Source organism: Perca fluviatilis, chromosome 6 (assembly GCF_010015445.1).
Source record: "Perca fluviatilis chromosome 6, GENO_Pfluv_1.0, whole genome shotgun sequence".
Classification (NCBI taxonomy): Eukaryota; Metazoa; Chordata; class Actinopteri; order Perciformes; family Percidae; genus Perca; species Perca fluviatilis.
This window is the reverse complement of record NC_053117.1, coordinates 23,650,833-23,672,362: the sequence shown is the minus strand read 5'-3', so window position 1 is coordinate 23,672,362 and position 21,530 is coordinate 23,650,833. Positions and strand designations below refer to the sequence as shown.

General features: G+C 43.1%; 1 protein-coding gene across 5 annotated transcripts in view; it reads left to right on the top strand.

The window, feature by feature from the left end:
- The first annotated feature begins 789 nt into the window (after positions 1-789).
- The window catches only part of ptch1 (patched 1), a 60,197-nt gene continuing 39,456 nt past the window's right edge, over positions 790-21,530 (top strand). The window contains exons 1-2 of one of the 5 annotated variants that reach the window (XM_039803334.1): positions 791-965; positions 4,834-5,026. In XM_039803334.1, coding sequence (XP_039659268.1) covers positions 963-965; positions 4,834-5,026 — 196 coding nt within the window. In that variant the 5' untranslated portion in view covers positions 791-962. Of the gene's footprint in view, positions 966-1,773; positions 3,156-4,833; positions 5,027-21,530 lie in introns of those variants that run through there. The other 4 variants (XM_039803337.1, XM_039803333.1, XM_039803336.1 and 1 more) reach the window with 4 other exon arrangements.

The window sequence follows — 21,530 nt, the reverse complement described above, 5'->3', positions numbered from 1 at the left end:
CAGGGATATCTGATGCCAGTGAAATGATTATTGATGCAGCCAACCTACCTTCTGATTCCAAAGAACAATCTAAATGTTGATGGGACTGAATGGATATCCTTGTTTAGATAAACACCTTTGCTTTTATCATCTAAGCTTTTCTAAAAGAAAACAGGGTGGTCCATCCAAAGAAGGAATACAGAGGACAGAAAAAAAATTATTTAATTGATATTAAATATGTGAATTGGATATGCGATTGGGTGTGCATGTGTGTGCCTATGTCTGCAAGCTTCATCATGGTTGTAATGTACTTTTGTGTGCACATACTTCCAGTATTAACACAAATGTTGTATGTCTGAGCCATGTGTGCATGCCTTCAAAAGTATGCAAATGTGTTAATATTTCCATGCGTGTGTCTAAATGTTTGCATACACTCATTTGTGTACAACTGTATTTGTGTGTGCACCTGTGCATGTACAGGTGTGTGAAGTATTGTTGGACAGCATGTACATCTGTGCTCTCTTTCTCTCTGAGTGTGTGTGTGTGTGTGTGTGTGTGTGTGTGTGTGTGTGTGTGTGTGTGTGTGTGTGTGTGTGTGTGTGTGTGTGTGTGTGTGTGTGTGTGTGTGTGTGTGTGTGCGTGTCTTATTGAGTGACTGAGAAACGGGATGCTGTTGTGCATGGGTTGGTACTGTTTACAATTTTGGGCTAATGACGTGACAGTCAGAGTCCTGCCTATGGAGCGAACGGGACCACCCACGTGGCCAAAAAGGAACTGCCATGTAATTGTGAGCGATCCTTCTCCGACGCAGAGCAGGATGCCTGCGACCAAGACGGATTACGATGCGCCTTTTTTTCCTCTCCTCAAAACGATAAAGCATTTATTTTTATCATCATCATAACTGACACGTTTCGGACTCCACGGGGGGGGGCATAGCCTATATCAAGGATTTCTTCTGAAAGCTCTCCCCACCTGCACTGAAGATGGTAAGTGCGTGGCTGGTAGCTAGACGAGCCGCTGCTGAGCTCGGATGGCTCAGGTGTGAGGTGCGGGGGCTGCTGGTAGACTGATACTATGGTCCGTAAAGTGGCTACACGGCTACGTTTGTTTTGTTAATCCTGTTTTATTCACATTCATCAAGACAGTTTAGTGGAGTTAAGTGAAGTAATATTTGCATTATTTTTCAAAGAAAAGTTGAAGTCGTGGATACAATATTTCATAGTTACTTTTTTTTTTGCTAATTTTCTCCCATTGGTGCTACGTCACGACGGTTTTTAATTTGAGGTGACATTTAGGGAAACATATGTTGTTTTGAACTATGTTGATGTATATTTATTTAACCCGACAAGTCTTTAAATTCTTGGTCATGCGCTTATTCTGTCTACAATTTGCCAAATGTTACGCATAGGGCATAGGCCGTGTCTGCAGCACGACACTCGCTAAGTATGGTTATCTGATAATAGGTGCATAAGGAGACATTATCAGACAATATAGCCTATAGTCCGAAATAGACGATTAATGGTGAAGATATTGATGAAATCCACAAAGTAGCCATTTGGTCCGTGTGGCTTCGTTTCAGATGTCAGATCGTTTAACATTGCATGCGTTATTGGCAACAAAAAATGTTTACATCTTGGGCATTTTTCTCTGCAGCTGGTCTATGCGAAGAGTTTTTTTTTTAACTAGATCTAGGCTACATCAACGCACTATTCTGATATTGTAACAGTGAATAACAACACGCTTTATCAATAATAATACTATAATAATACTAAATAATACTACAGTTGATAAAGAGGATAAATAAGCATTCCCATGAGAAAAAGCGCGTAAATCACAATTCTTTAATACAGCACACTGTGATTTAAAAAAACAACAGAAAAATTTCACCCAGTTATTTGCGTTTAATAAGTGTGTCTAAAGATGATTCTTTTTTAGCTTATACTGTAGCCTATGTTGTCTACATATTGAGATGTAGTTGGAGATGGACAAAACATTAATCAATAAAATCCAAAAATATTAAAGTTTTGGATTAATTCCTGTTATTTGCACAAACAGCTTAATACACGAATAGCACGACTCAAAAGTTTAAATTGCACACTATAAAGACGAGCCTACATGTTATAGTGGGGCTGACATTATAGCGACAACATAGTGAAGGACCTCCCCTTGAACCGCTGTAATTTGAGGCTGAACTACCACCATCATGGTGGTGGGAAAAAAAAGAAGAAAAAAACAGAATTAAAGTTAAAAACTGCAGTTCTGACATTCCTCGGCCCACTTCCATCGCGCAGATCGTGTAGCTTCCCTCAGACTTCAGGTCCTCTCTTGGAAATGCTTCTTTTTTAGCGACAGGGCGCTGTGTGGAAACCCACAACACTGAACGCACCAAGCGGGTTTGGCTCTCAGCGAGCCTCCCCTGAAGTTGGAGATGCACACACATGAGGTCTCCCTGCCTGGGTGGTCTCTCTACTTTAGTGAGCTGTTGCTAAGCAGCTAATAATAGTCGTGTTTGCTGAGTAATTTTTGCCCTTCTGGAACCAATCAGATGCAAGAAAGTCCTGCAATCTGACAGCCCCAGAGGCGGGATCTCGAGTCCTTTTTTTCTTCTTTACACCCCTCCTCCTCCTCTGCCTCCAAATGGAGAGAGGTCTTTTTCCCCTCTTCTATTGAATCTCAGAGCTGGCCGTGACGCGCGGCCCATGGGAAGACCACATAGATCTCACCAGAATGCTTGTGTATGGGAATCACTTTGCGGACCTCGCTTTTTGAGAGAAACTTACTTTTTTAAGAGACACGGTGAATGCGGTGAAAGCGGTGGAGACCTCCGGATCGCGAAATGTTGGGATGGAAGGCGCAGACTTTGACTCGCCGTCTCCAACAGGAGTATGAAGTCCTACTTCACGGGTGTGAGATCTCCGAGAGTGAAACTTTGTTGCCTTGGGATATCGCTACACGCTTTCGGGGAAATAGTATAAAGTGGGAAACGGTCTCGCAGTCCAGGCAACATGGCCTCGGCTGCTAATGCGCCCTCCGAGCAGGAAAACCGAGACCCCGATCGGCCGAGGATAACGCGGAGGAACAGGGGGGACTATACCCGCAACACACCGCTGGATTTGGAGTATTTGCAGCGGCCGAGTTACTGCGATGCGGGCTTTGCTTTGGAGCAAATAACAGAGGTGCTTATTTCTCATCTTAACCGGGAGAGAGTGTTATGGTCTTTTAGTTTTATTGTATTCTCCGAAAAAAAGTGGCCAAACTATGTCCAGTCGCTGCTAGGTAACGGGACGGGCTGGGCAGCGGGGCACAGGGGTAAGGCAAGGTTGGAGTGAGCAGAGGGTTGTTTTTGTTTTATTTCATGCAACATTTCAACTCTTATGCAGCCGGCTGTTGGGATGTTAGGATGTGAAACAAAGTTACATTTGCAAATGCAACCGCTCGATTGTTCCTAATACAACATCCCAACCTCTAACGGTCTCGGACAAGGCAAAACATGCAGCTTTCACTCCCAATCAACACTACCATTGACCGTTTCATCACAGCCAGTTTGACGTTTCTCTGCTAATGAGCTGCGTAAAAAGTGTTGGTGGCTAATTTGAAGGTTTGTATGACAGTAGTCTACATCTCAACTTGTGAGACTAGCGTAAAGAGAGAGGAGAAAAAAAAAATCCATGTGGTTGCCCTCTTCCGTTCACAAATATTGTGAGTCTCCCAGTGATGGCTCCTCCACTCCCCGTGCAGGCCGGAACACACGGGCTGCCGGACGGGGAGTGGAGTTGTGTGTGTGTGTGTGTGTGTGTGTGTGTGTGTGTGTGTGTGTGTGTGTGTGTGTGTGTGTGTGTGTGTGTGTGTGTGTGTGTGTGTGTGTGTGTGTGTGTGTGTGTGTGTGTGTGTGTGTGTGTGGTATTTGTGGGTTTCAACACATTCACATTTTCACGGTATTCAATATTAAAGTTTGATGTGTGGGCGTGAGTGTTACAGTACGCTACTTCAATGACAAATTGCACTACTCCCAAAAGAGATTACCTTCTGTTGGTGGGGAGCATACTGTATATCCTTTATTACACTTTAAGGTGTCTGTCTGATATTTTACAGGAGTATTATGCATCCAATGCAGGATTTTTAAGACCCTGTAGGCTATATTTTGCATCTCTGTGTGAAATAAAGACACAGGGGAGGCTTATTATCAAAAGGTTACCTACTGTATAATTGTGTCTTGACAGCTATCTCCTTTTTATTTACTTCCATCTGCTCTGGAGGTCCAGCTGCAAACCTATTTTGAAACCTAACAACACAAACCTGTGACACCTAATGTCAGTCTGTCTGTATTAGCATCTCCATAAATCATTGCTGTAGTAGCGAAATGACAGAAATGGATCAGGCTGTGTGTGTTGGTGACCTGTAGGGGATGAAGATAGCATCTTTTTGCATGTCTCCTGCTAAGGTTACAGTTTATGTGTTACTGATATGACAGAACTTGTGGCTCTCGCTCTGGGGAGTGCTTCGTGGTTTCTAGACTGTCCTCAGCAGATGTGTGTATTTCAATCAGCACAGGTTATCCGAGTGAGACAGTGAATGGGTTTTAGCATTTTGATCACAGCTCCCATTTCCCCCACAGCCTTCATATTTGCAGTCTTAAAGTGAATCATAACAACTAGTCTTCTCAGATGAGGTTCCATGGGTCAAATTGGGGCCCGTATTAGACTCGAACACATTTGGGACCCCCTGTGGTAGTCATTTCTTTGCCTGTTTAACGTCAAACCTTTTCTCTTAAACCCTACAGATATAGCTGCCCATGTAAGTACAGTGTTTTGTGTTTGAATTGACAGTAACATTAAGACTCTTGTCTCATTGTAGGGGAAGGCAACTGGGAGGAAAGCACCTCTATGGCTGAGAGCGAAGTTCCAGAGACTTTTATTTAGGCTGGGCTGTTACATACAAAAGAACTGCGGAAAGTTTTTGGTTGTGGGCCTCATGATTTTCGGAGCTTTTGCTGTGGGCTTAAGGGCAGCTAATTTGGAGACGGACGTGGAGAAACTCTGGGTAGAAGGTAAGACATTCTGATTTATTATTCAATCTTAATGTAAGATGCTGGGATTATTCATTATTGCAATGCTTTTGAAGCTATACATTTTGATATTTCATGTTTGGAACGGCATGGGGTGGTTTAGATTGGAAGAAGATAGGGTTGGTGGGTGCTACTAAACAAGCCAGGGGGATTGTTTATTGTTTAGGCCCTGGCAAGTGGCCAAGTGAAACTTGAAAAAAATAAATCCTCACATATTTGCAGCTTCTCAAACTATGTTAGATGCACCCACAAGCTGTGTAAGAGGTGACTGTAACTGCACTAAGAAGTAAGGTTGTAATTAAGTTCATAAGCAGCTTTTGGGGTCGAGAACATTTTTGTCAAAGCCGCCATTTTGTGAGTGTGTGTGTGTGTGTGTGTGTGTGTGTGTGTGTGTGTGTGTGTGTGTGTCTGTCTGCCTGCCTGCCTGCCTGCCTGCCCCCAGCAGTTGAATGCTCAGAGACTGTGTGTGGTCCCGTTTTGGACAGCTCTCAACTTTCCAAAAAGATTTGTCTCCGGCTGCAGGGAAAAAGCGGAGTGAGGACAGGAACTTGTGTTTGTGGAGTGGATAGGCCATTCACTTGTTGTCGTTTTTCAGAAACAACTTTATGAAGACTGAACATTTTTAAGGAAAAAAGGGACTGTGCGTATGGATGGTGCTTGGGGGGTAAGAGGAAGGGGCTGCACTTTTTTTTTTTCCTTTCCTTTGATCCGCATTCCTGCACTTAGGGCTAGAGTTGGCTGTAGGAGTCATGAATGGAGGAGCAGATTTTGCTGCTGAGAAACTGTATTTTTTTGCTCATGAAAAAAGAAACAAAATTGTACCTTTTCTGGTTTCATCCCATTTTAACTAACCTCCCTCAAAAAAAAAAAAAGTATAGCTCATGAGATCAAACATTAAAGCAGACTTGATTCTTACACAGATCAAGCACCCCACCTCCTCCCCGGGTTGGCTGTTCTCTCCTTGCGTGCTGCTGCAGGGGTCTGACAGACAGCGTGTTCCTCTAATCTGTGGCGCAGGCGCAGTTTGCAGCAGTTTAGGCAGAGGGGTGGCTCCTCAGTACAGGACTCCTGATTGTAGCCAGAGGAACACTTTGTTTTGACACCCTATTCACATATCAGATCATAGTCGTGTTTACTACGGTGAGGGGCAGCATATGAACCTGAATGTTATTACAGACTTGATAATGCATGCTTTACTACTAAGTTGCTACAGACTGGCCTTAAGTGCTGAAATTGTCAATAAATCAACCATTTACTCGGAAACGCTAGGGCTGGGCGATATGGAGAAAATCAGATATCACGATATTCTTGACCAAATACCTCGATATCGATATTGCGGCGATATTCTAGGGTTGACAATTGGTGCTTTTAACAAAATATGTTCAAACTTAGATTTTAGATAAATAATCATCAGTAATGTGGACATAATGTCTAAGTGGGGAAAAGGCAAATAATAGAACAGCTTGAACAGTCTGGTAAGTTCAGAAAAGTACATCACTTTATTGTAATGCAGCCTTTAAAACCAGTAAAAGACAACACTTACTGTATGTCATATTGCAATATTATGATATCCAAAATCTAAGACGATATCTAGTCTCGTATCAAGATATATCAATATAATATCGATATATTGCCCAGCCCTAGGAAACGCTTCCTTGTGATAGTTGTCAAAGTTTCCTGTTTCATATCATTGTAAATATCTTTTTTACAACAAAATAAGAAATTCAAGGACATCTCTTTTGAGCTCTGGCAACTTGTGATTCATATTTGTCTTTATTTACTCTTACATGTCACACTATTAGCCTTCTGAGAACTCTTTTGGAAGTAGTGTATTTAGCCATATTTTGGAAAACATTATTTGGAGCATTTAAGCATACAGGACAGCGGAGAAGTACATTATACTGCAGTTCTTTGAGTTTCTATGGATGTTTTGATACTTTTTGGCACTTTGGAAACTTTTCGCCACTGAAATACATTCTAACGGTTATGAATTCAAGCTTACTGCAGCTGCTTTGCTTCATGAAGCAGCAAACTGCGAACAGCCACATTTAAAGTCTACAAGGGATGAAATGTCTCTTGCTCAAGAATATGTAGTTTGGTGGATGGATCTTTAGGAAGTTATTTATTGAAAAGCCTTGTTGTACCTTCTCAAATGTGAAGATTTGTTACTTTTCCTATCATTAAAAATACCCTTTTTGTGTATGTCAGACAAAATATATCAGTTCGGGCCCTGGTAACGTGTGACTAGTGTTTGCCATTATTCTTGTTTGTAGACAAAAAAAATAATCTGGTATTAAAAAAATGATCCACCGGCCCGATTGTAAAGTTAGCTGTGACACAATTGGCATTACATCAAATTCACTGGCACATGACATGACTGATGATTAAATTGTAAGCTTTTCTTTTGGGCCTCCTCTCCTATTTTGTCTTTCACTGAAGTTACACAAAAGAATTTTGGTATTGTCAGAACAGGCTAGCTTTGACAGTTGAACCAAGTCTAGTGACCTTTGGTAGACAATCGACAACATGGTCTCACACTGGCTCATACTCACACTGAGAAAGAGACTGGGCTTTGGTGGTTTCCTAGGTCCCGGTATGTGAGGGGTTCCAGATGTTGATGGGGAGAGATCTGTTTGTTTAGATTAGACTGCACAGCTGAGGGATAGATTAGTTCTGCCTGGCCAGTGGAACGCTGTGCTGGGCCTTGCTGGGGGACTGGCCCATCGTCTGAGAGGAAAAAGAGGAGAGAGGACAGAGCGGCTGTTTATGTTTCATTTGGAACTGCCCCTCCGCAGGCGACCCATGGACGACCCCGCCTGGAAGCTGTGTGGCCTGTGGACGCACGCATTCACACACACACACACACACACACACACACACACACACACACACACACACACACACACACACACACACACACACACACACACACACACACACACACACACACACACACACACACAATACACCCAGCTCATATTAGAGCTCTCAATTCCTCTACAATTGACCGGAGCCGCATTTTTTACGTTTGTGATCTCATGCCGTGTCTGTCGTCACCTGCTTTCTGCTAGTGCCGAGTTCTACAGCGGAACACCATTAGCTGCGTACCGGAGCTGGCTAGTATGTTTATTCTACACGCTGTCACGTGCCGCAGCTTTCGCAGTGATCGTCTCTTCTCACACAGTGCTCACTCAGCACTGTTTATAAACACTCAGACACAGGAAGTTCTGTTTATTAGACAAAGCGACAGAGACCAATTGTGAGTAAGACGCATGCCTGCACAAAGAGCTGATTGTGTAAAACCAATGAGGATGTATGGGGGTTAGTGTTTTGCTAAACATTTAGGGAATGATACTTTTAGGTAGTAGTTAGTTTTCTTTTCTTTTCTTTTTTTATTACTTTTCTCCTACAAGGACCACATCAAAATGATAGTAGCATGTATTCAGAGTAGACTGCATCCACACTGCAGATAAATGCTGTGTTTATGTCCACTGTGGCGCTCACAGGAAATGATTGGCTCAAACAGGAAGTTGTAGTATTGTGGTCTCCTATCTTGCTCTCCCCACACACAAATGTGGCTCGCCACCCTCTGTGTGCTTTCATCAATGTCCGAACACATGCCTATTGGCCTCCGTTCGACTTCAGATACAGCCTCAGTTTTAAATGGCAGAAGATTCCGGATGATCTTGCGATGATTACCTATAACTTACTTATAGGCTATAAGCCACGTTTGGGGGGCAGAGGCATAGAAGAGAGGAGTAAGACCCCTTGAGAGTTTCTCCTGGCCACACATGGAAAATGGAGCCATCCCTTGGCATTCTGGGTTAAGGCAAACATAGGCCAAATTGTAAAGAAAATAGCAGCGCCGCTTGCCTCTAATTAAAACAGTATCGCGTAAACAGTGGCCTTCCTGTTGGATGGCCCCTCACTCTTTAGCTCTGTTTCTGTGCTGAGAGAGGAGCTGGAGCTGGATATGAGGCTGTGGTTACGCGGATGTGCTGATGGGTGAGAGAGGGTGCCGGCAGGAGAACATTTGGAAGTAGGGCTTTTGAAGCTAAAGCTCCGGGCAAGGGTTGAAGTTGAAACTGGGGTTTAAGCAGATGAGATGGAGCTGTACTGTAATCTGGGCTGAGTTGTGGTTAGCCTGTAGCTTTAGCATCGACTAAAGAGAGGATGGGGTTTGCAGCATTTAGAGGATGTCTTCTGTTTTCATCATGGACACAGAGATATGTGTGAGTGATTCAAGTTGAAATGAGTTTTTAGTCCCCAGATTTATGGCCTGGACTGGAGCATAGGGCTATGGATTGTAAGGCTACAGACTGAGGGGAGGCCCCAGGTCCCAGAGCGCTTTCTTAGGGGACATAAGTGTAGAGGGCAGGGGCCACGGGGAAGACCCCTGGGACCCTGAGGTCATCTTGTAGAGGCCCCACTATTTAAAACCTCACCTGATACTCACCCTGTGGCCTGGGTGCAGAGTGAAGACTCACAGCAGAGTGTGTGTGTGTGCGTTGGGGGGGGGAGAGAAATCCAGCAGAAGTCGCAGCTGTCACAAGGCATTGTGTCCTGTATATGTTCATGTGTGTACTTTCCTATGTATGCCTGTAGGAGTGCATCTCATGGGCCAGATGTTGTTTGGAGACTATGCATTGTTCTCCTGTATCGGTATTTAATTTTATGAATTTGTGTTTTAACCTTTTGACATCTGTCCTCCAGCAGAGGGCAGTGAATCGGATCTCTGAATTACTGTACAGTAACTCAAACAAATATCCAACTTCCACATTAATGCAAACCATCACTCCTGCTGTAACGAATATATGTTGAGGAATGACATTAGGCATTTCAAAGTCATACTCCCTGAATGTTCATTATGTTATGTGCATATGTCCCTATGCCTTCAGCTTGTTCCTGATATCAAATGGTTAAAATGGTGCTAGTCCATGTTTGTGTGCATCCTCAGCCTGATTTAAGGTTTCAGAATTCACTCTGATAGGACCAACCAAATTTTTTTTAAAGCAACTCCCTCCCATGTCTGTTTTGTATCTAGTGTGATTAAGAGCTTAGTTGACAGAGTTGGTGGTTGTTTTGTTGTTTTGCTGGTAATGGCAGCGGAGAAGGGAGCGGTATAATGTTAAGTGCATGCGGAAGAAGCCTTGACATCCTTTCTTGTGGACGAAGATGAGGAGGAGGAAGAAGAGTGCCCTGAATGTGGCGTCTCCTTTGAGAGGATTGTGGTTTGCATGATTGAATTATCCAGCTTTTGATGTGTATGGTAGCATTGATACATGCATGGATGCACGCACACTTATACACACACACACACACACACACACACACACACGTACGCACACACACACACACACACACACACACACACACACACACACACACACACACACACACACACACACACACACATTTTGGTTCTGTGAGTCAGTAGGTGGTTGACCAGTACTGGCATGGCAGGCTATTTCGATGGGCCTCTCTTTGCTATTTTCTCTTCTTTATTCATCTGTTTTTCTCCTTTTTTCTCTCATTCTTTCACCCTGTCCCTCACACTCCATCTCCAACTGCTTTCATTCAGAGGCCACAGGCAATCAAACACACAAATGCGCCCACACCCAATATCTTTTGCTGGTTTGCACAGAATACACCACATAGAGTCATCTATCTTTCAGTCACACACAAATGTGAGTCTGCACACATGCACACTTTTGACATTTTCCAAACTGAACTCAATTAAGTTTGTGTTTATCAGTTCACTACAAACAGGATTAAACCTCTATAGAAGGAATAACATTCCAGCTTGTTGTGTTAAACTTTACGAGTTGATGAAAAGTGCAGGCTTGCTGGTGAGGGATTTAGTGTGGGGAAACATTGCGCCTCTGGTACTGTACACAGACTTACAGCACTGTTTTCTCAAGCTAGCTCTCCCTCATTTGAAAGCAGTTTTGTGTATATTACCCCTACCTGGCAAAAGTAAATTTGAAATAACTTATAATTTGCTTGTTAACTGTGTGTGTGTGTGTGTGTGTGGGTGTGCTGCTCTCAAGGCAAATGCACTTTCATTCACAAACGACATCCTGAGATGCCTCCAAGCTCTCTGTTTACATTTTGCATTCTTTCAGGCGCTCTTATTCAAAAACCAGAGCCCTGCAAATGACCGACCACAGGAGACTGCAGAGAGAATTACCTTCCCCCTCTACCTCCTTCTCTCTTTCTTTCTCTCCCTCTCTCTACCTCTTTCTCTCTCTCTCTCTCTCTCTCTCTCTGTCTCTCTCTCTCTTCTTTTCCTCTCTGCCAGAAAGGTCTCTCTCTTTACCCAAGCCTCCTTCCCCCTCCTACCCCCCCTCCACCACCACCACTCCCCCATCCCTGGCTGGAGAGAGTGGCCTCAGAATGCCAGATGTATTACAGAGTGAGCCACGGCAATGTAAACACTCAGCCCTGCCATGAGAGCAGGGTGGTCTGGCCTCCCTCCTTCCCTCCCCTCCCCTACTCTCCTATCCCTCCCTCCCTCTTCCCCTTTCCTCTCTTCCCTCCCTCACAGCGCTGACTGCCAGAGGGGTAGAGAAAGTACAAAACAGCAGAGTGTGAGTGTGAGTGTGTGTGTTTGTGTGCGTGCGTGCGGGAGGGGGGAGACCGAGCGAGGGAAGAAGCAGGAGTATAGTAGCGGTAGTGTGTTTGTGTTTTGGCTGCAGTGCCTACCATACACCAGGAGAGAGGTTGGAGTGTGGATTGATACTTTTCAGACTGCAGCGCAGATCATTTTTCATGCACATTCTATAAACCTCTCCAAATTCTGTGTGTCGTTGGAGTTTTTGAGCCCCTCTGGCACACATGGGTTATGTACGTAGCAGTATAGTTCATTGCAATTCCTACAGCATTCAGTCATAGAATCTGGCAACAACAGCAATTACACAAGTACCACACATGCACATGCAAGGCATAAAGATAAAGTGATATAAAACATTTCCTCTCTCAGATGATTGAGAAGTTTGGAGCTCCAGATTGAATCAGTATGCATCAGAGTGAAATAGTCTCCTTTACTAAGACCGCCCTGCAAGTCTGACTGAAGCATGAGGACATTGGTAAGTTGTGACCCGACTGTTAGGTATAGGTATTACTCTTTTTCTGTCATTGTCTCCCTGGTTTTCTGTTTTAAACTTTTACATCTGACATTTTTGCCCAGGGCTGCTCACAGTGAGTGCAGAACGGTAGTTGTGTGAACAACATCCCATGCTGTATTAAGGCCAGATGCAGGATAACACATTTGTAGAGGAAAAAATAATGAACATGCACAATGGATAGAAAAAGGCAAATCCTAAAACTTTGCCTTTCGGTGTAAGTTTAAAATATTCCTGCTGTGCAAAAGTAGATTGAGCTTTGGTATCGCTTTGTCAGATCGTTAGGCTAGTTTCAGCAGTATTTTTATGTTAAGCTGCTCTTATCCATATTTTTTTTTTATTAACAGTGGATCAAATGTCTGTGTAATGTGAAAAGAATAATTGAAGTGATTAAAACCACAGAGAATAATCACCCAACTCTGTAGTTCACATCAGCTCTACGGAGCGTTTTAGCGTCTTTCAGCTCATTGTTTTGGTTTACTCTCACTGCTGTCATCAGTGTCGTTTTTTGGCCACAGCAGGCAGATGTTTCAAGCAAACAATCTCTCATAAACCCACTGTACACTACACTAAGTTTGTGACTAACTGATGAAAATGGTGGAGCATTTAGCAGCGAAAGAGACAGACAAAACAGGTCTTTTTCAGACGGGAGCAATTGTCAAATTTCAAATGATAGGCTGCTGTAGTGACCATAACATTATATAAGTGTAAAGGAAACCATAAAAAGATGTATCGAAGAATTAAGTAACTGGAAAATAAATATTGTTTAACCCCCTAACCCTAACACCCTAACCCTTTCTTCCATTAACACGACTCTGTTTCTATGTCTTCTATCCCACACTTTGGAATGTGTGATTTTGGGATACCTGGAATCAAGGGCCATCTTTCCAGGAAATGACTGAGAGATGGCTGGTTGAGATTGGCTGTTCAGGCTCATGTCACGGACTGTTATGGCTGGGCTGTGGGCCAATTACAGGAGAGTAAATGCAGCAGGGGGAGATCGCTCACTTGGCTTGCATTGGACAGGCACTGACAGGAGATACAGGATGAGAATTTTTTCCTAACAGAGCTGGAGTTGATGGAATAGTTGTTTTCTTTTTACAATTATTGTTTTAATGTCTCTTATTTTACTTAAATGAGTGTACTAAAAGAGTGAATTTTATGTGGAGAGTTTTGATAACTTTTACATAATTTACAGTGGCAATAGCATGTCCTCTTGGTCGAATACACGTATTAATACATAATTTGTCCGATGTGTTGGGTATTTCTACTTGAACCACTACACACGTGCATGCACATGCTACAAACACAGTATTTCTGTCAGCGTTTTCTTGTGCTACTACTCTTTCCACTGCTCTGTGAATCCATTGGCACTGAAAAGGGTTTTTTTGGGGTGGAGGTGGGGGGTTGGGAGGGGAGAGTGGAACCTGAATGAAGGCAGCAACGTGGAAGAATCTGCCCATTGAGGAGTGTGTGAATGTACACCTCGGGCCCAGGGGAAGCTGCATTGGGAGCCAGCCGACTGCTAAATACACCCATTTAAGGGGCTGCAGGGGCTGGACAGGTAATTAGCATAATCAGGGGCGAGGGGAGCCATACATATGGTAATGCTGGAGTTGGGGGGTGAGGGTTGGTGGTATGGCTGGGGGTCCGGACAGAGAGCAGGAGTTGGCAGCTGGGGTGTCACATTTATGTCAGGGGTCGGGGTGCTCAGGGGTGTGTAGCTGCATGAGGGGAGACTCGGCTACAGCTGCATGTCAGAGCACTCTCTGTTTCTCATCATCTCTTCCTCTCTGTTCTCGGTCATCCTTTCACTTTTTTCCTCTTCTTTTGTGGTCCCTCTACCTTGCTTGTTTTACCCTTCTTCTGTGTGCCCCCTCCTATTTGAAAGCTAAAAGGAGAGAGGGAAAGAGAGAGAGGGTGAGCAGGAAAGAGGGGGGCTCAACATGGGTCAGATAGGGTCTCTGCTCTCAGTGAGGCCTTTCATCACATATTTGTAGCTGTGTTCACACCAGCATTAGGCTGGTCCTACCAGACTCTCGTACATTTCATTTGTACAGAGAGTCTGGCCACTCTCCATTGACAAGTGTTAACTTCCTTGAAGGCGGGTACTCTGTTGAAGTTTAAAACTATTGGATCTGCCCAGAGCCACTCTGGATCTGCCATAACCAATCGCTAACATTTGGTTGTGACTAGAGCTGGGCAATATATTGATATTATATCGATATTGTGATATGAGACTATATATCGTCTTAGATTTTGGATATCGTAATATCCTGATATGACACAACTGTTGTCTTTTCCTGGTTTTAAAGGCTGCATTACAGTAAAGTGATGTCATTTTCTGAACTTATCAGACTGTTGTAACTGTTCTATCATTTGCCTTTACCCATTTAGTCATTATATCCACATTACTGATGATTATTTATCAAAAATCTCATTGTGTAAATATTTAGTGAAAGCACCAATAGTCAACACTACAATATCGTTGCGGTATCAATATCAAGGTATTTGGTAAAAAATATTGTGATATTTGATTTTCTCCATATCGCCCAGCCCTAGTTGTGACGTCGGCTTAGCATCGCTAGCGTTCGCCTTAGCTAACTCCTTCACCACTAATGGAGCGAGCTGGAAAATCTCGAACCCCGTGGGGAGGAGGGCCACAACATCATGGCTACCAACAAAACTCAGCAAAGATTGTTCTTGCTCGGGCTTTAACTTCTGGATATTCGGCAGCGTTGCCACAACGGAGCGAATGGCTTCGCTCGCATCTTTCTCCGCCGCCATTACGGAACTACAACTCAAACTAGTGCACAACCTCAACGTCATCGTTCTCAGCTACTCCCTTTGTTCGCTGATTGGACCGGTAAATATTTGGCCAGAGAAAACCCAAGAATATACCGCAAACCCAGATGGTGTACTGAAGGAAAATGGAAATTGAGCGGAAGTATGTATGAGAGCAGAGCCAGGCCACACCAGCATTGCAGAACCCTCCAAATCTCAAATCTCAAAGAATAGTGGATGTGGTTGGTGAAGTCACACTTTTGCTCTTCTACTGATGCAATCCAGCATATGATAAAAGGCTGAAGATATTATCCTGATTCCTGAGAAAAGGCAAACATTGCTAAAACAAATTTTGTAAACAAGCTGATTGTTTCTTTCAAAGGTTGTGCTGGGGAAGAGGGTCTGGCTACTCTACACAGCATTCCGGGATGGGAGAAAAACGTGCTCTGGTTTATTGGCATTTCTTTAAACCAATCGCAATCGTCTTGGGTGGTGCTAAGCGCCGGACGGTGCCACAGTACCGCTGCAAAATAGCCATGGGAAGGAACATTTTGGTGGAACATACTTGTTTTAGTCGTGCAACAGAAAACTCAGATTGGACACATAGTTTAATTAGCTGTCTGGATTTACCCTGCAGAGATCTGTGGAGCAGTTAACCATAGTCCTCATAAATCCACCGGAGTTTAAAATTACAACACAAAGAAAGCGGAAGGTAACGGACATCCGATGGAATTTCCGGCGGCACCGAAGCAATCCTGGAAGTGGAACGTTGTGGATATAGATTAGGCTGCAACTAACGATTATTTTCATTGTTGATTAATCTGTCAATTATTTTCTCGAATTTTGGATGAGTTGTTTGGTCTATAAAATGTCAAAATGGTGAAAGCCCAGGATGACATCCTCAAATGTCTTAAAAAAATATTTAGTTTACTGCCAAAGAGGAGTAAAGAAACTAGAAAATATTCACATTTTAAAGAACTAGAATTAGAGACGTTTTACTTTTTTCTTAAAAAAATTTGTTGAACCGAATAATCGATTATCAAAATAGTTGGCAATTAATTGAATAGTTGATAACTAATTGTAATTGATTTATCTTTGCAGCTCCATTGACAGGAAACTGTGGCACATTGAATTTTGTTAACTAGCTATTGTTACATATTTTCATTGTTAGAAGTAATTCGCACATCTCATCTTCATAATATAATAAGGATATCTTCAGCCATGCCTCATGGCCACAGAGAATAGTTTTGAGCGGGTCTATCAAGATGTATAGTTGCAGCAATAATATGAAGCAGCAGTTACTTGCTTGAAAAATCCAAGAAACAAAGATTGAGTGAGAGACAGAAGGAGTGACAGCAGATGGTAGAAGATAGAAGCAGACGAATGGTGGAGGAAGCCAACAGGTGGATTCCTCTCAGTGATCAAAGCGCTGTCAGGGGATTGGCATTAGCAGCTGAGGAGACAAACAGGAAGGAGGAGAAAAGAGGAGGTGGGGACGTGAGTTGGGGTGAGAAACTCAACCTGAACAGACTGACCTGTAGCAGGGACTAAGCAAGGTCAAATGAGAGATATTTATGGAACGATTTGTAACAAATGCATCTATAGCCGTGTCTTCATTCACGTATTTTAATGCACATTTTGAAGTATCGTATAGAAAAGCTGAATGGAAACGACAAAATTTGATAAAACATTCTAAATTGTATCATATAGGTTTTTACACTCGCTTGAGTTGGTTTTTGCTTTTGTTGAAAAAGAGTAGATGCACTAAATGGTACATGGAAACGCCTTTGCCGAATAAGTTCATGAACATTTCACTCACATTATTATACTCACAAAAGAGAGAGAGAATTGGTGTGGGAGAAAATTGCTGCTTGAGTCAATGTGTACGCATTAACAGTGTATTAACTTCATATTTAATCACAGTTAACTTATAATATTAGGCTACTGGTGAAAAATGGAATTGTAGGCTACACCTATAATTTTATTCAGGTGCAATCCTGCGGGCGAAAAAGTAAACTATACTATTCCCATTCTGAGGCTGCAGCACCATGATCATTAACAGAACTAAGTATAATAATTTATTTCTTTTTAATGGCTCTCACTGGTTTGTGTCCAGGGAACACGTTTAAAAAACGTTTCAGAGCGATCACACTTTTCTGATGGCTCTACATACAGTGGCTTTACTATTACAGTATGATCCGCTGCTGTTATAAAGAAAACTGCCGTTTGCAAAAAACGTAATGCGACACAAAGAATCTGCTGGGATGTTAAAGCCTGTCCACGACCAGGTTAGGTTCACAGACTCAGTTACCATAGTAACTGACTCTGAGGTTAAGTTACCTCTCTTTCTGGAACGGAAAACCCAGAGTTTCCCTCATCTCAGGGTTAACCAACTCAAAGTTTTCACTAAACCTGCTTTCTGGAACGGGCCTCTGTACTTCTTCTGCTCTGTTTACTGGCAAATTACAGCCACGCGTAGCCTATAGCGCCAATTTCTGACGGAACTATGCTGTAGCGTAGTTTATTCGCTCCCAAACCAGTTGATGGAAACGCACTTCTGTTATCCATTCTGTACATTTGTCTTTCATTGATAAAGGTCTTAAGTAACAGCCTTAGCATAATCAGTTGTGTCAGATTTTCCAAATGAAAGCCCTGTGTTTGAGTTTTTACTGTATGATGACATTTCTATCTAAACAATTACCTTATCTGAAAATGGTCACATGAAAGCACACAATAAAGTTTTTTTTTCTTCTTTTTTATCCATTCCTGTTGTATAATTGTCTTGTCTATAACGTATAATAAATGTATAAAAACATCTGCATCAAGGGAACATGTATTTTGATATTAGCATTGTTAAACTATCTTTTCAAGTAGCTTTTGGCTATTTTGCAGTGTTTGGGAATGGGTTTCAGATCACACCCTCATGTAGGTGTTCTGCAGAGAGCTGTGTAGTCCTCTTCATTTCCTCTGGCGGTATAGGGGGCTCAGGGTATGGGAGGTCGCTATAGACTTGGTGTCAGAGAGATGACCTGGTTTTGGTGGGCTTCCTCCTCACCACAGGGGGTCCCTGCTGAGAGGGGGCCTAATCCAGCTAATCCTTTCTATGCACACACACGCACACACACAAAGATGTGTTTAGCCACAAGCACATACATACAGTATATTCAAATACATGTATGCATGTATGCGGTCCCGGCCAGATATTATAGCAGACCTCCGTTAAGTGCTGGTAAGAGTCACAGGGGCTTCAAACAAAAGGTTCTAGATCTGCTGAAAGGTCATTCTGGTTTCTGTTGGTGGGAGGTGAAATGTTTGTATGTACAGTATGAGCAAGGTGTGTATGTGTGTGTTTTCATACAAGCATCACAGTTGTAGGAGTTGTTTGCCGCTGGTGCATGTTTTCCCTGAAAGTGAGGGATGCTTCCGTTGTCAGGAGTAAGAGTGTGTGCAAGGGGTGAGGCTATGCTGTTGTGTGTTGCATGGAAAAGAGAGAAAGTTGGCAAGGGGAAAGGGGGGTGGGCTGGCTTTGACAGAGGGGCCGGGCTGATTGCCACCATGATCTGGCCAATCACAGAGTAGAGCTGAATAGAGCAAAGAGAGAGAAAATGAGAGTATACAGATGAGGGGGAGTTCAGAACTGAAAGGAGGGAAGGGGTGATGTCAGTTCTTTAGAAACCTACTTTCTCTCCCTTCGTCCCCACCGCCCCCCCCGTCCCCCTACTTTGAGAATAGGGGGGACCAGGGGTTAATGTTATGCAACACACTGAATACCCGCACTGAGCACTCCAATACAGTGACCCACATAGGCCTGCTTCTCTTCTTCTTCTTCTTCTTCTTCTTCTTCTTCTTCTTCTTCTTCTTCTTCTTCTTCTTCTTCTTCTTCTTCTCTCTTTTACTTCTTCCCTCCTCTCCTGTTCTCTTCTGTTCTCTTCTCACTTCGATTCTGTGTTGAGAAGTGCTTAGTTTAGGAGTGTTTTTGATCATTCACCGGGCAACGCACATATGCAGATATAACAGATGGCAGTACACACTAACACAGGTGTGTGAATTAGGTGGAGAGCAGTGCTGACATGATTGGTCAAATAATTTATTCAGGGCTGCAACTACTACATTTCTTTTAACGTTTTATCATTGATTAACCTGCAGATTCATTGGTCTATAAAATCTCCAACTTGACATATTCAAATTGCTTGTTGTCCAAAATCCAAGGTACCTAGTTAATTATCACAGAAGATTAAAGGTCCCATGACATGGTGCTCTTTGGATGCTTTTATATAGAGCTTAGTGGTCCCCTAATACTGTATCTGAAGTCTCTTTCCCCCGAAATTCAGCTTTGGTGCAGAATTACAGCCACTAGAGCCAGTCCCACAGTGAGCTTTCCTTAGTATGTGCCATTTCTGTGTCTGTAGCTATTGAGGAGGAGATAGGGGGGGCAAGGTGGAGGGTGGGGGTGTGGCCTTGACCAATTGCCACTTTGCTTGTTTGAAAGCCATGATGTCTCTCTCTCATGTTTGGGCCAAATTCTCTGGGCAGGCAAAGCAGAGAAAGGGGAGGTAACCTTGCTCCTTATGAGCTCATAAGGAGCAAGATTCCAGATCGGCCCATCTGAGCTTTCATTTTCTCAAAGGCAGAGCAGGATACCCAGGGCTCGGTTTACAACTATCGCCATTTCTAGCCACTGGGGGACAATAGGCAGGCTGGGGGAATGCATATTAATGTTGAAGAACCTCATAAAGTGACATTTTCATGCCATGGGACCTTTAAGAAAACCCGCAAAAGTTCACATTTGAGAAACCAGTGACATTTTCTAATTTACGGTTAAAGAACAACTCCAACAATTCCCAATTATCTTCATTTGATGCTGAGTGCTTTGCTGTTGATCGACTTATCGGTTAATAGACCAGATGTTCTAGCTGTAAATCAGTTTGTCAATCGATGACGTTTGAAGTTTGAAAATGTAATTAATGAATAATCGATTGATATCATTCAAATCATTTATTATGTTGAGTATGTTTAAGGCCTCACTTTGGGCTGTGGTAACATCAGATTGGTATTATCTCAATAAATAACCAAAAGAATAATCAACAATTAAAGCAAATTTGGTTGAAAGAAAAGAGAATGATGCCGGAAGGATAGAACAAGGAAGAGAAAGGAAGTGAGTGAGAAACGACGCTGGTTTGGGAAGCATTTGAAAGTCAGTGACACTTTGTTTTAGGTCACAGCAGCTGAGCCTGGAGCAGGACACCTTCAAGATATCAACACGTCGAGGTCAACCAGTTTTCTTAGGAGAATGAATATGGGAATATGTGTCATTGAAGAAACACAGCTGTGTGTACACGCACTCACACACGCACATGCTCGCCAGAACGTCAGTGCACACTCACACACTCATACATTTTCTTGGTCCAGCTGGGGTGTTAATTTCACCCCAAGGCTGTGTGAGTGTTAACCCCAAAACGCTGTAACCTCATGAAGTGTGGAATTCTCTAAGCCCGAGGCCATGATGTGCTGTTTCCTGTAGAGAGAGAGTACATTCCTTTTGACTTGTCCCGTCCCTCGCTGCTTGCTGTAAACTCAAGGTCTTTGGGTGGCAGTCCAAACATGAAATGTCTTCAAAACAGACAGTGAATTCTTTCTAAGCTCGTCCCTCAAATCTTTTTAAATCAGACATTTCCTCATCTACTTGCATATGTAGAAACTGAATACAGATGGACCTCTTTTCTCCATACCTGTGTTCCAATGTTCCAACTTGGCAGTGCACCTTAACCAAGCCTCGGGCTAGCTTTGCCTTTAAGCGTTGAGTGTACCAGACAAGTCGACTTGTTAGTGCACTGTCAGTGTGCGTAGGGTCTAAATGAGTTCCATGCGTGCTCTTCTGAAGGCTGGTGTAACATAGCCGTGTAGCTGGCCTAGCAGTGGAAAGCATGTCGCTCTGGTTAGCCTAGGCCTGCTATTAATGATGAGTATTATAAACATGCCTTCAGACAGGATCAGATGGGAATGCTGTTTGGGTCCAGAAAAAAAGAAATCAAATGTGTTTTCCTAATGCCCCAAGACATGGCCCCCCTCCCTGCCTGTTCCATTGGTCTGACTGGGTGGTCCAGCTCAGCAGAACAGGCGTACTTATGTTCAACTTTAATGCCATTACAATGGGCTGAAAATATTCAATCTATGCCTGCTGTTGCACGAATGTAGCGGAATTGTTAAATTGGATTAAGGCATAATAAAATGTTACAGAGTTTTCACACAGCTCTCAGCTCTCTCACTAAGCATTTGTGTGTGTGTGTGTGTGTGTGTGTGTGTGTGTGTGTGTGTGTGTGTGTGTGTGTGTGTGTGTGTGTGTGCGCGCAAGTGAAAAAAGATGACTACAAATTGCATGAGCTTTCACTAAACATTTGGTCACTGAAATCCTCTGCTCGTAAATCAGACACAGATACGGAACTTAAGGATACACACGCAGGCACACACACAAATCTCAGGCTGAATAGAGTATGAAAAATGCACGTAAACATTTTTTATATAGCTTATGAATTTGTGAAATACATTTGTTTAATCTTGCATTTGACTGATAATCTGGG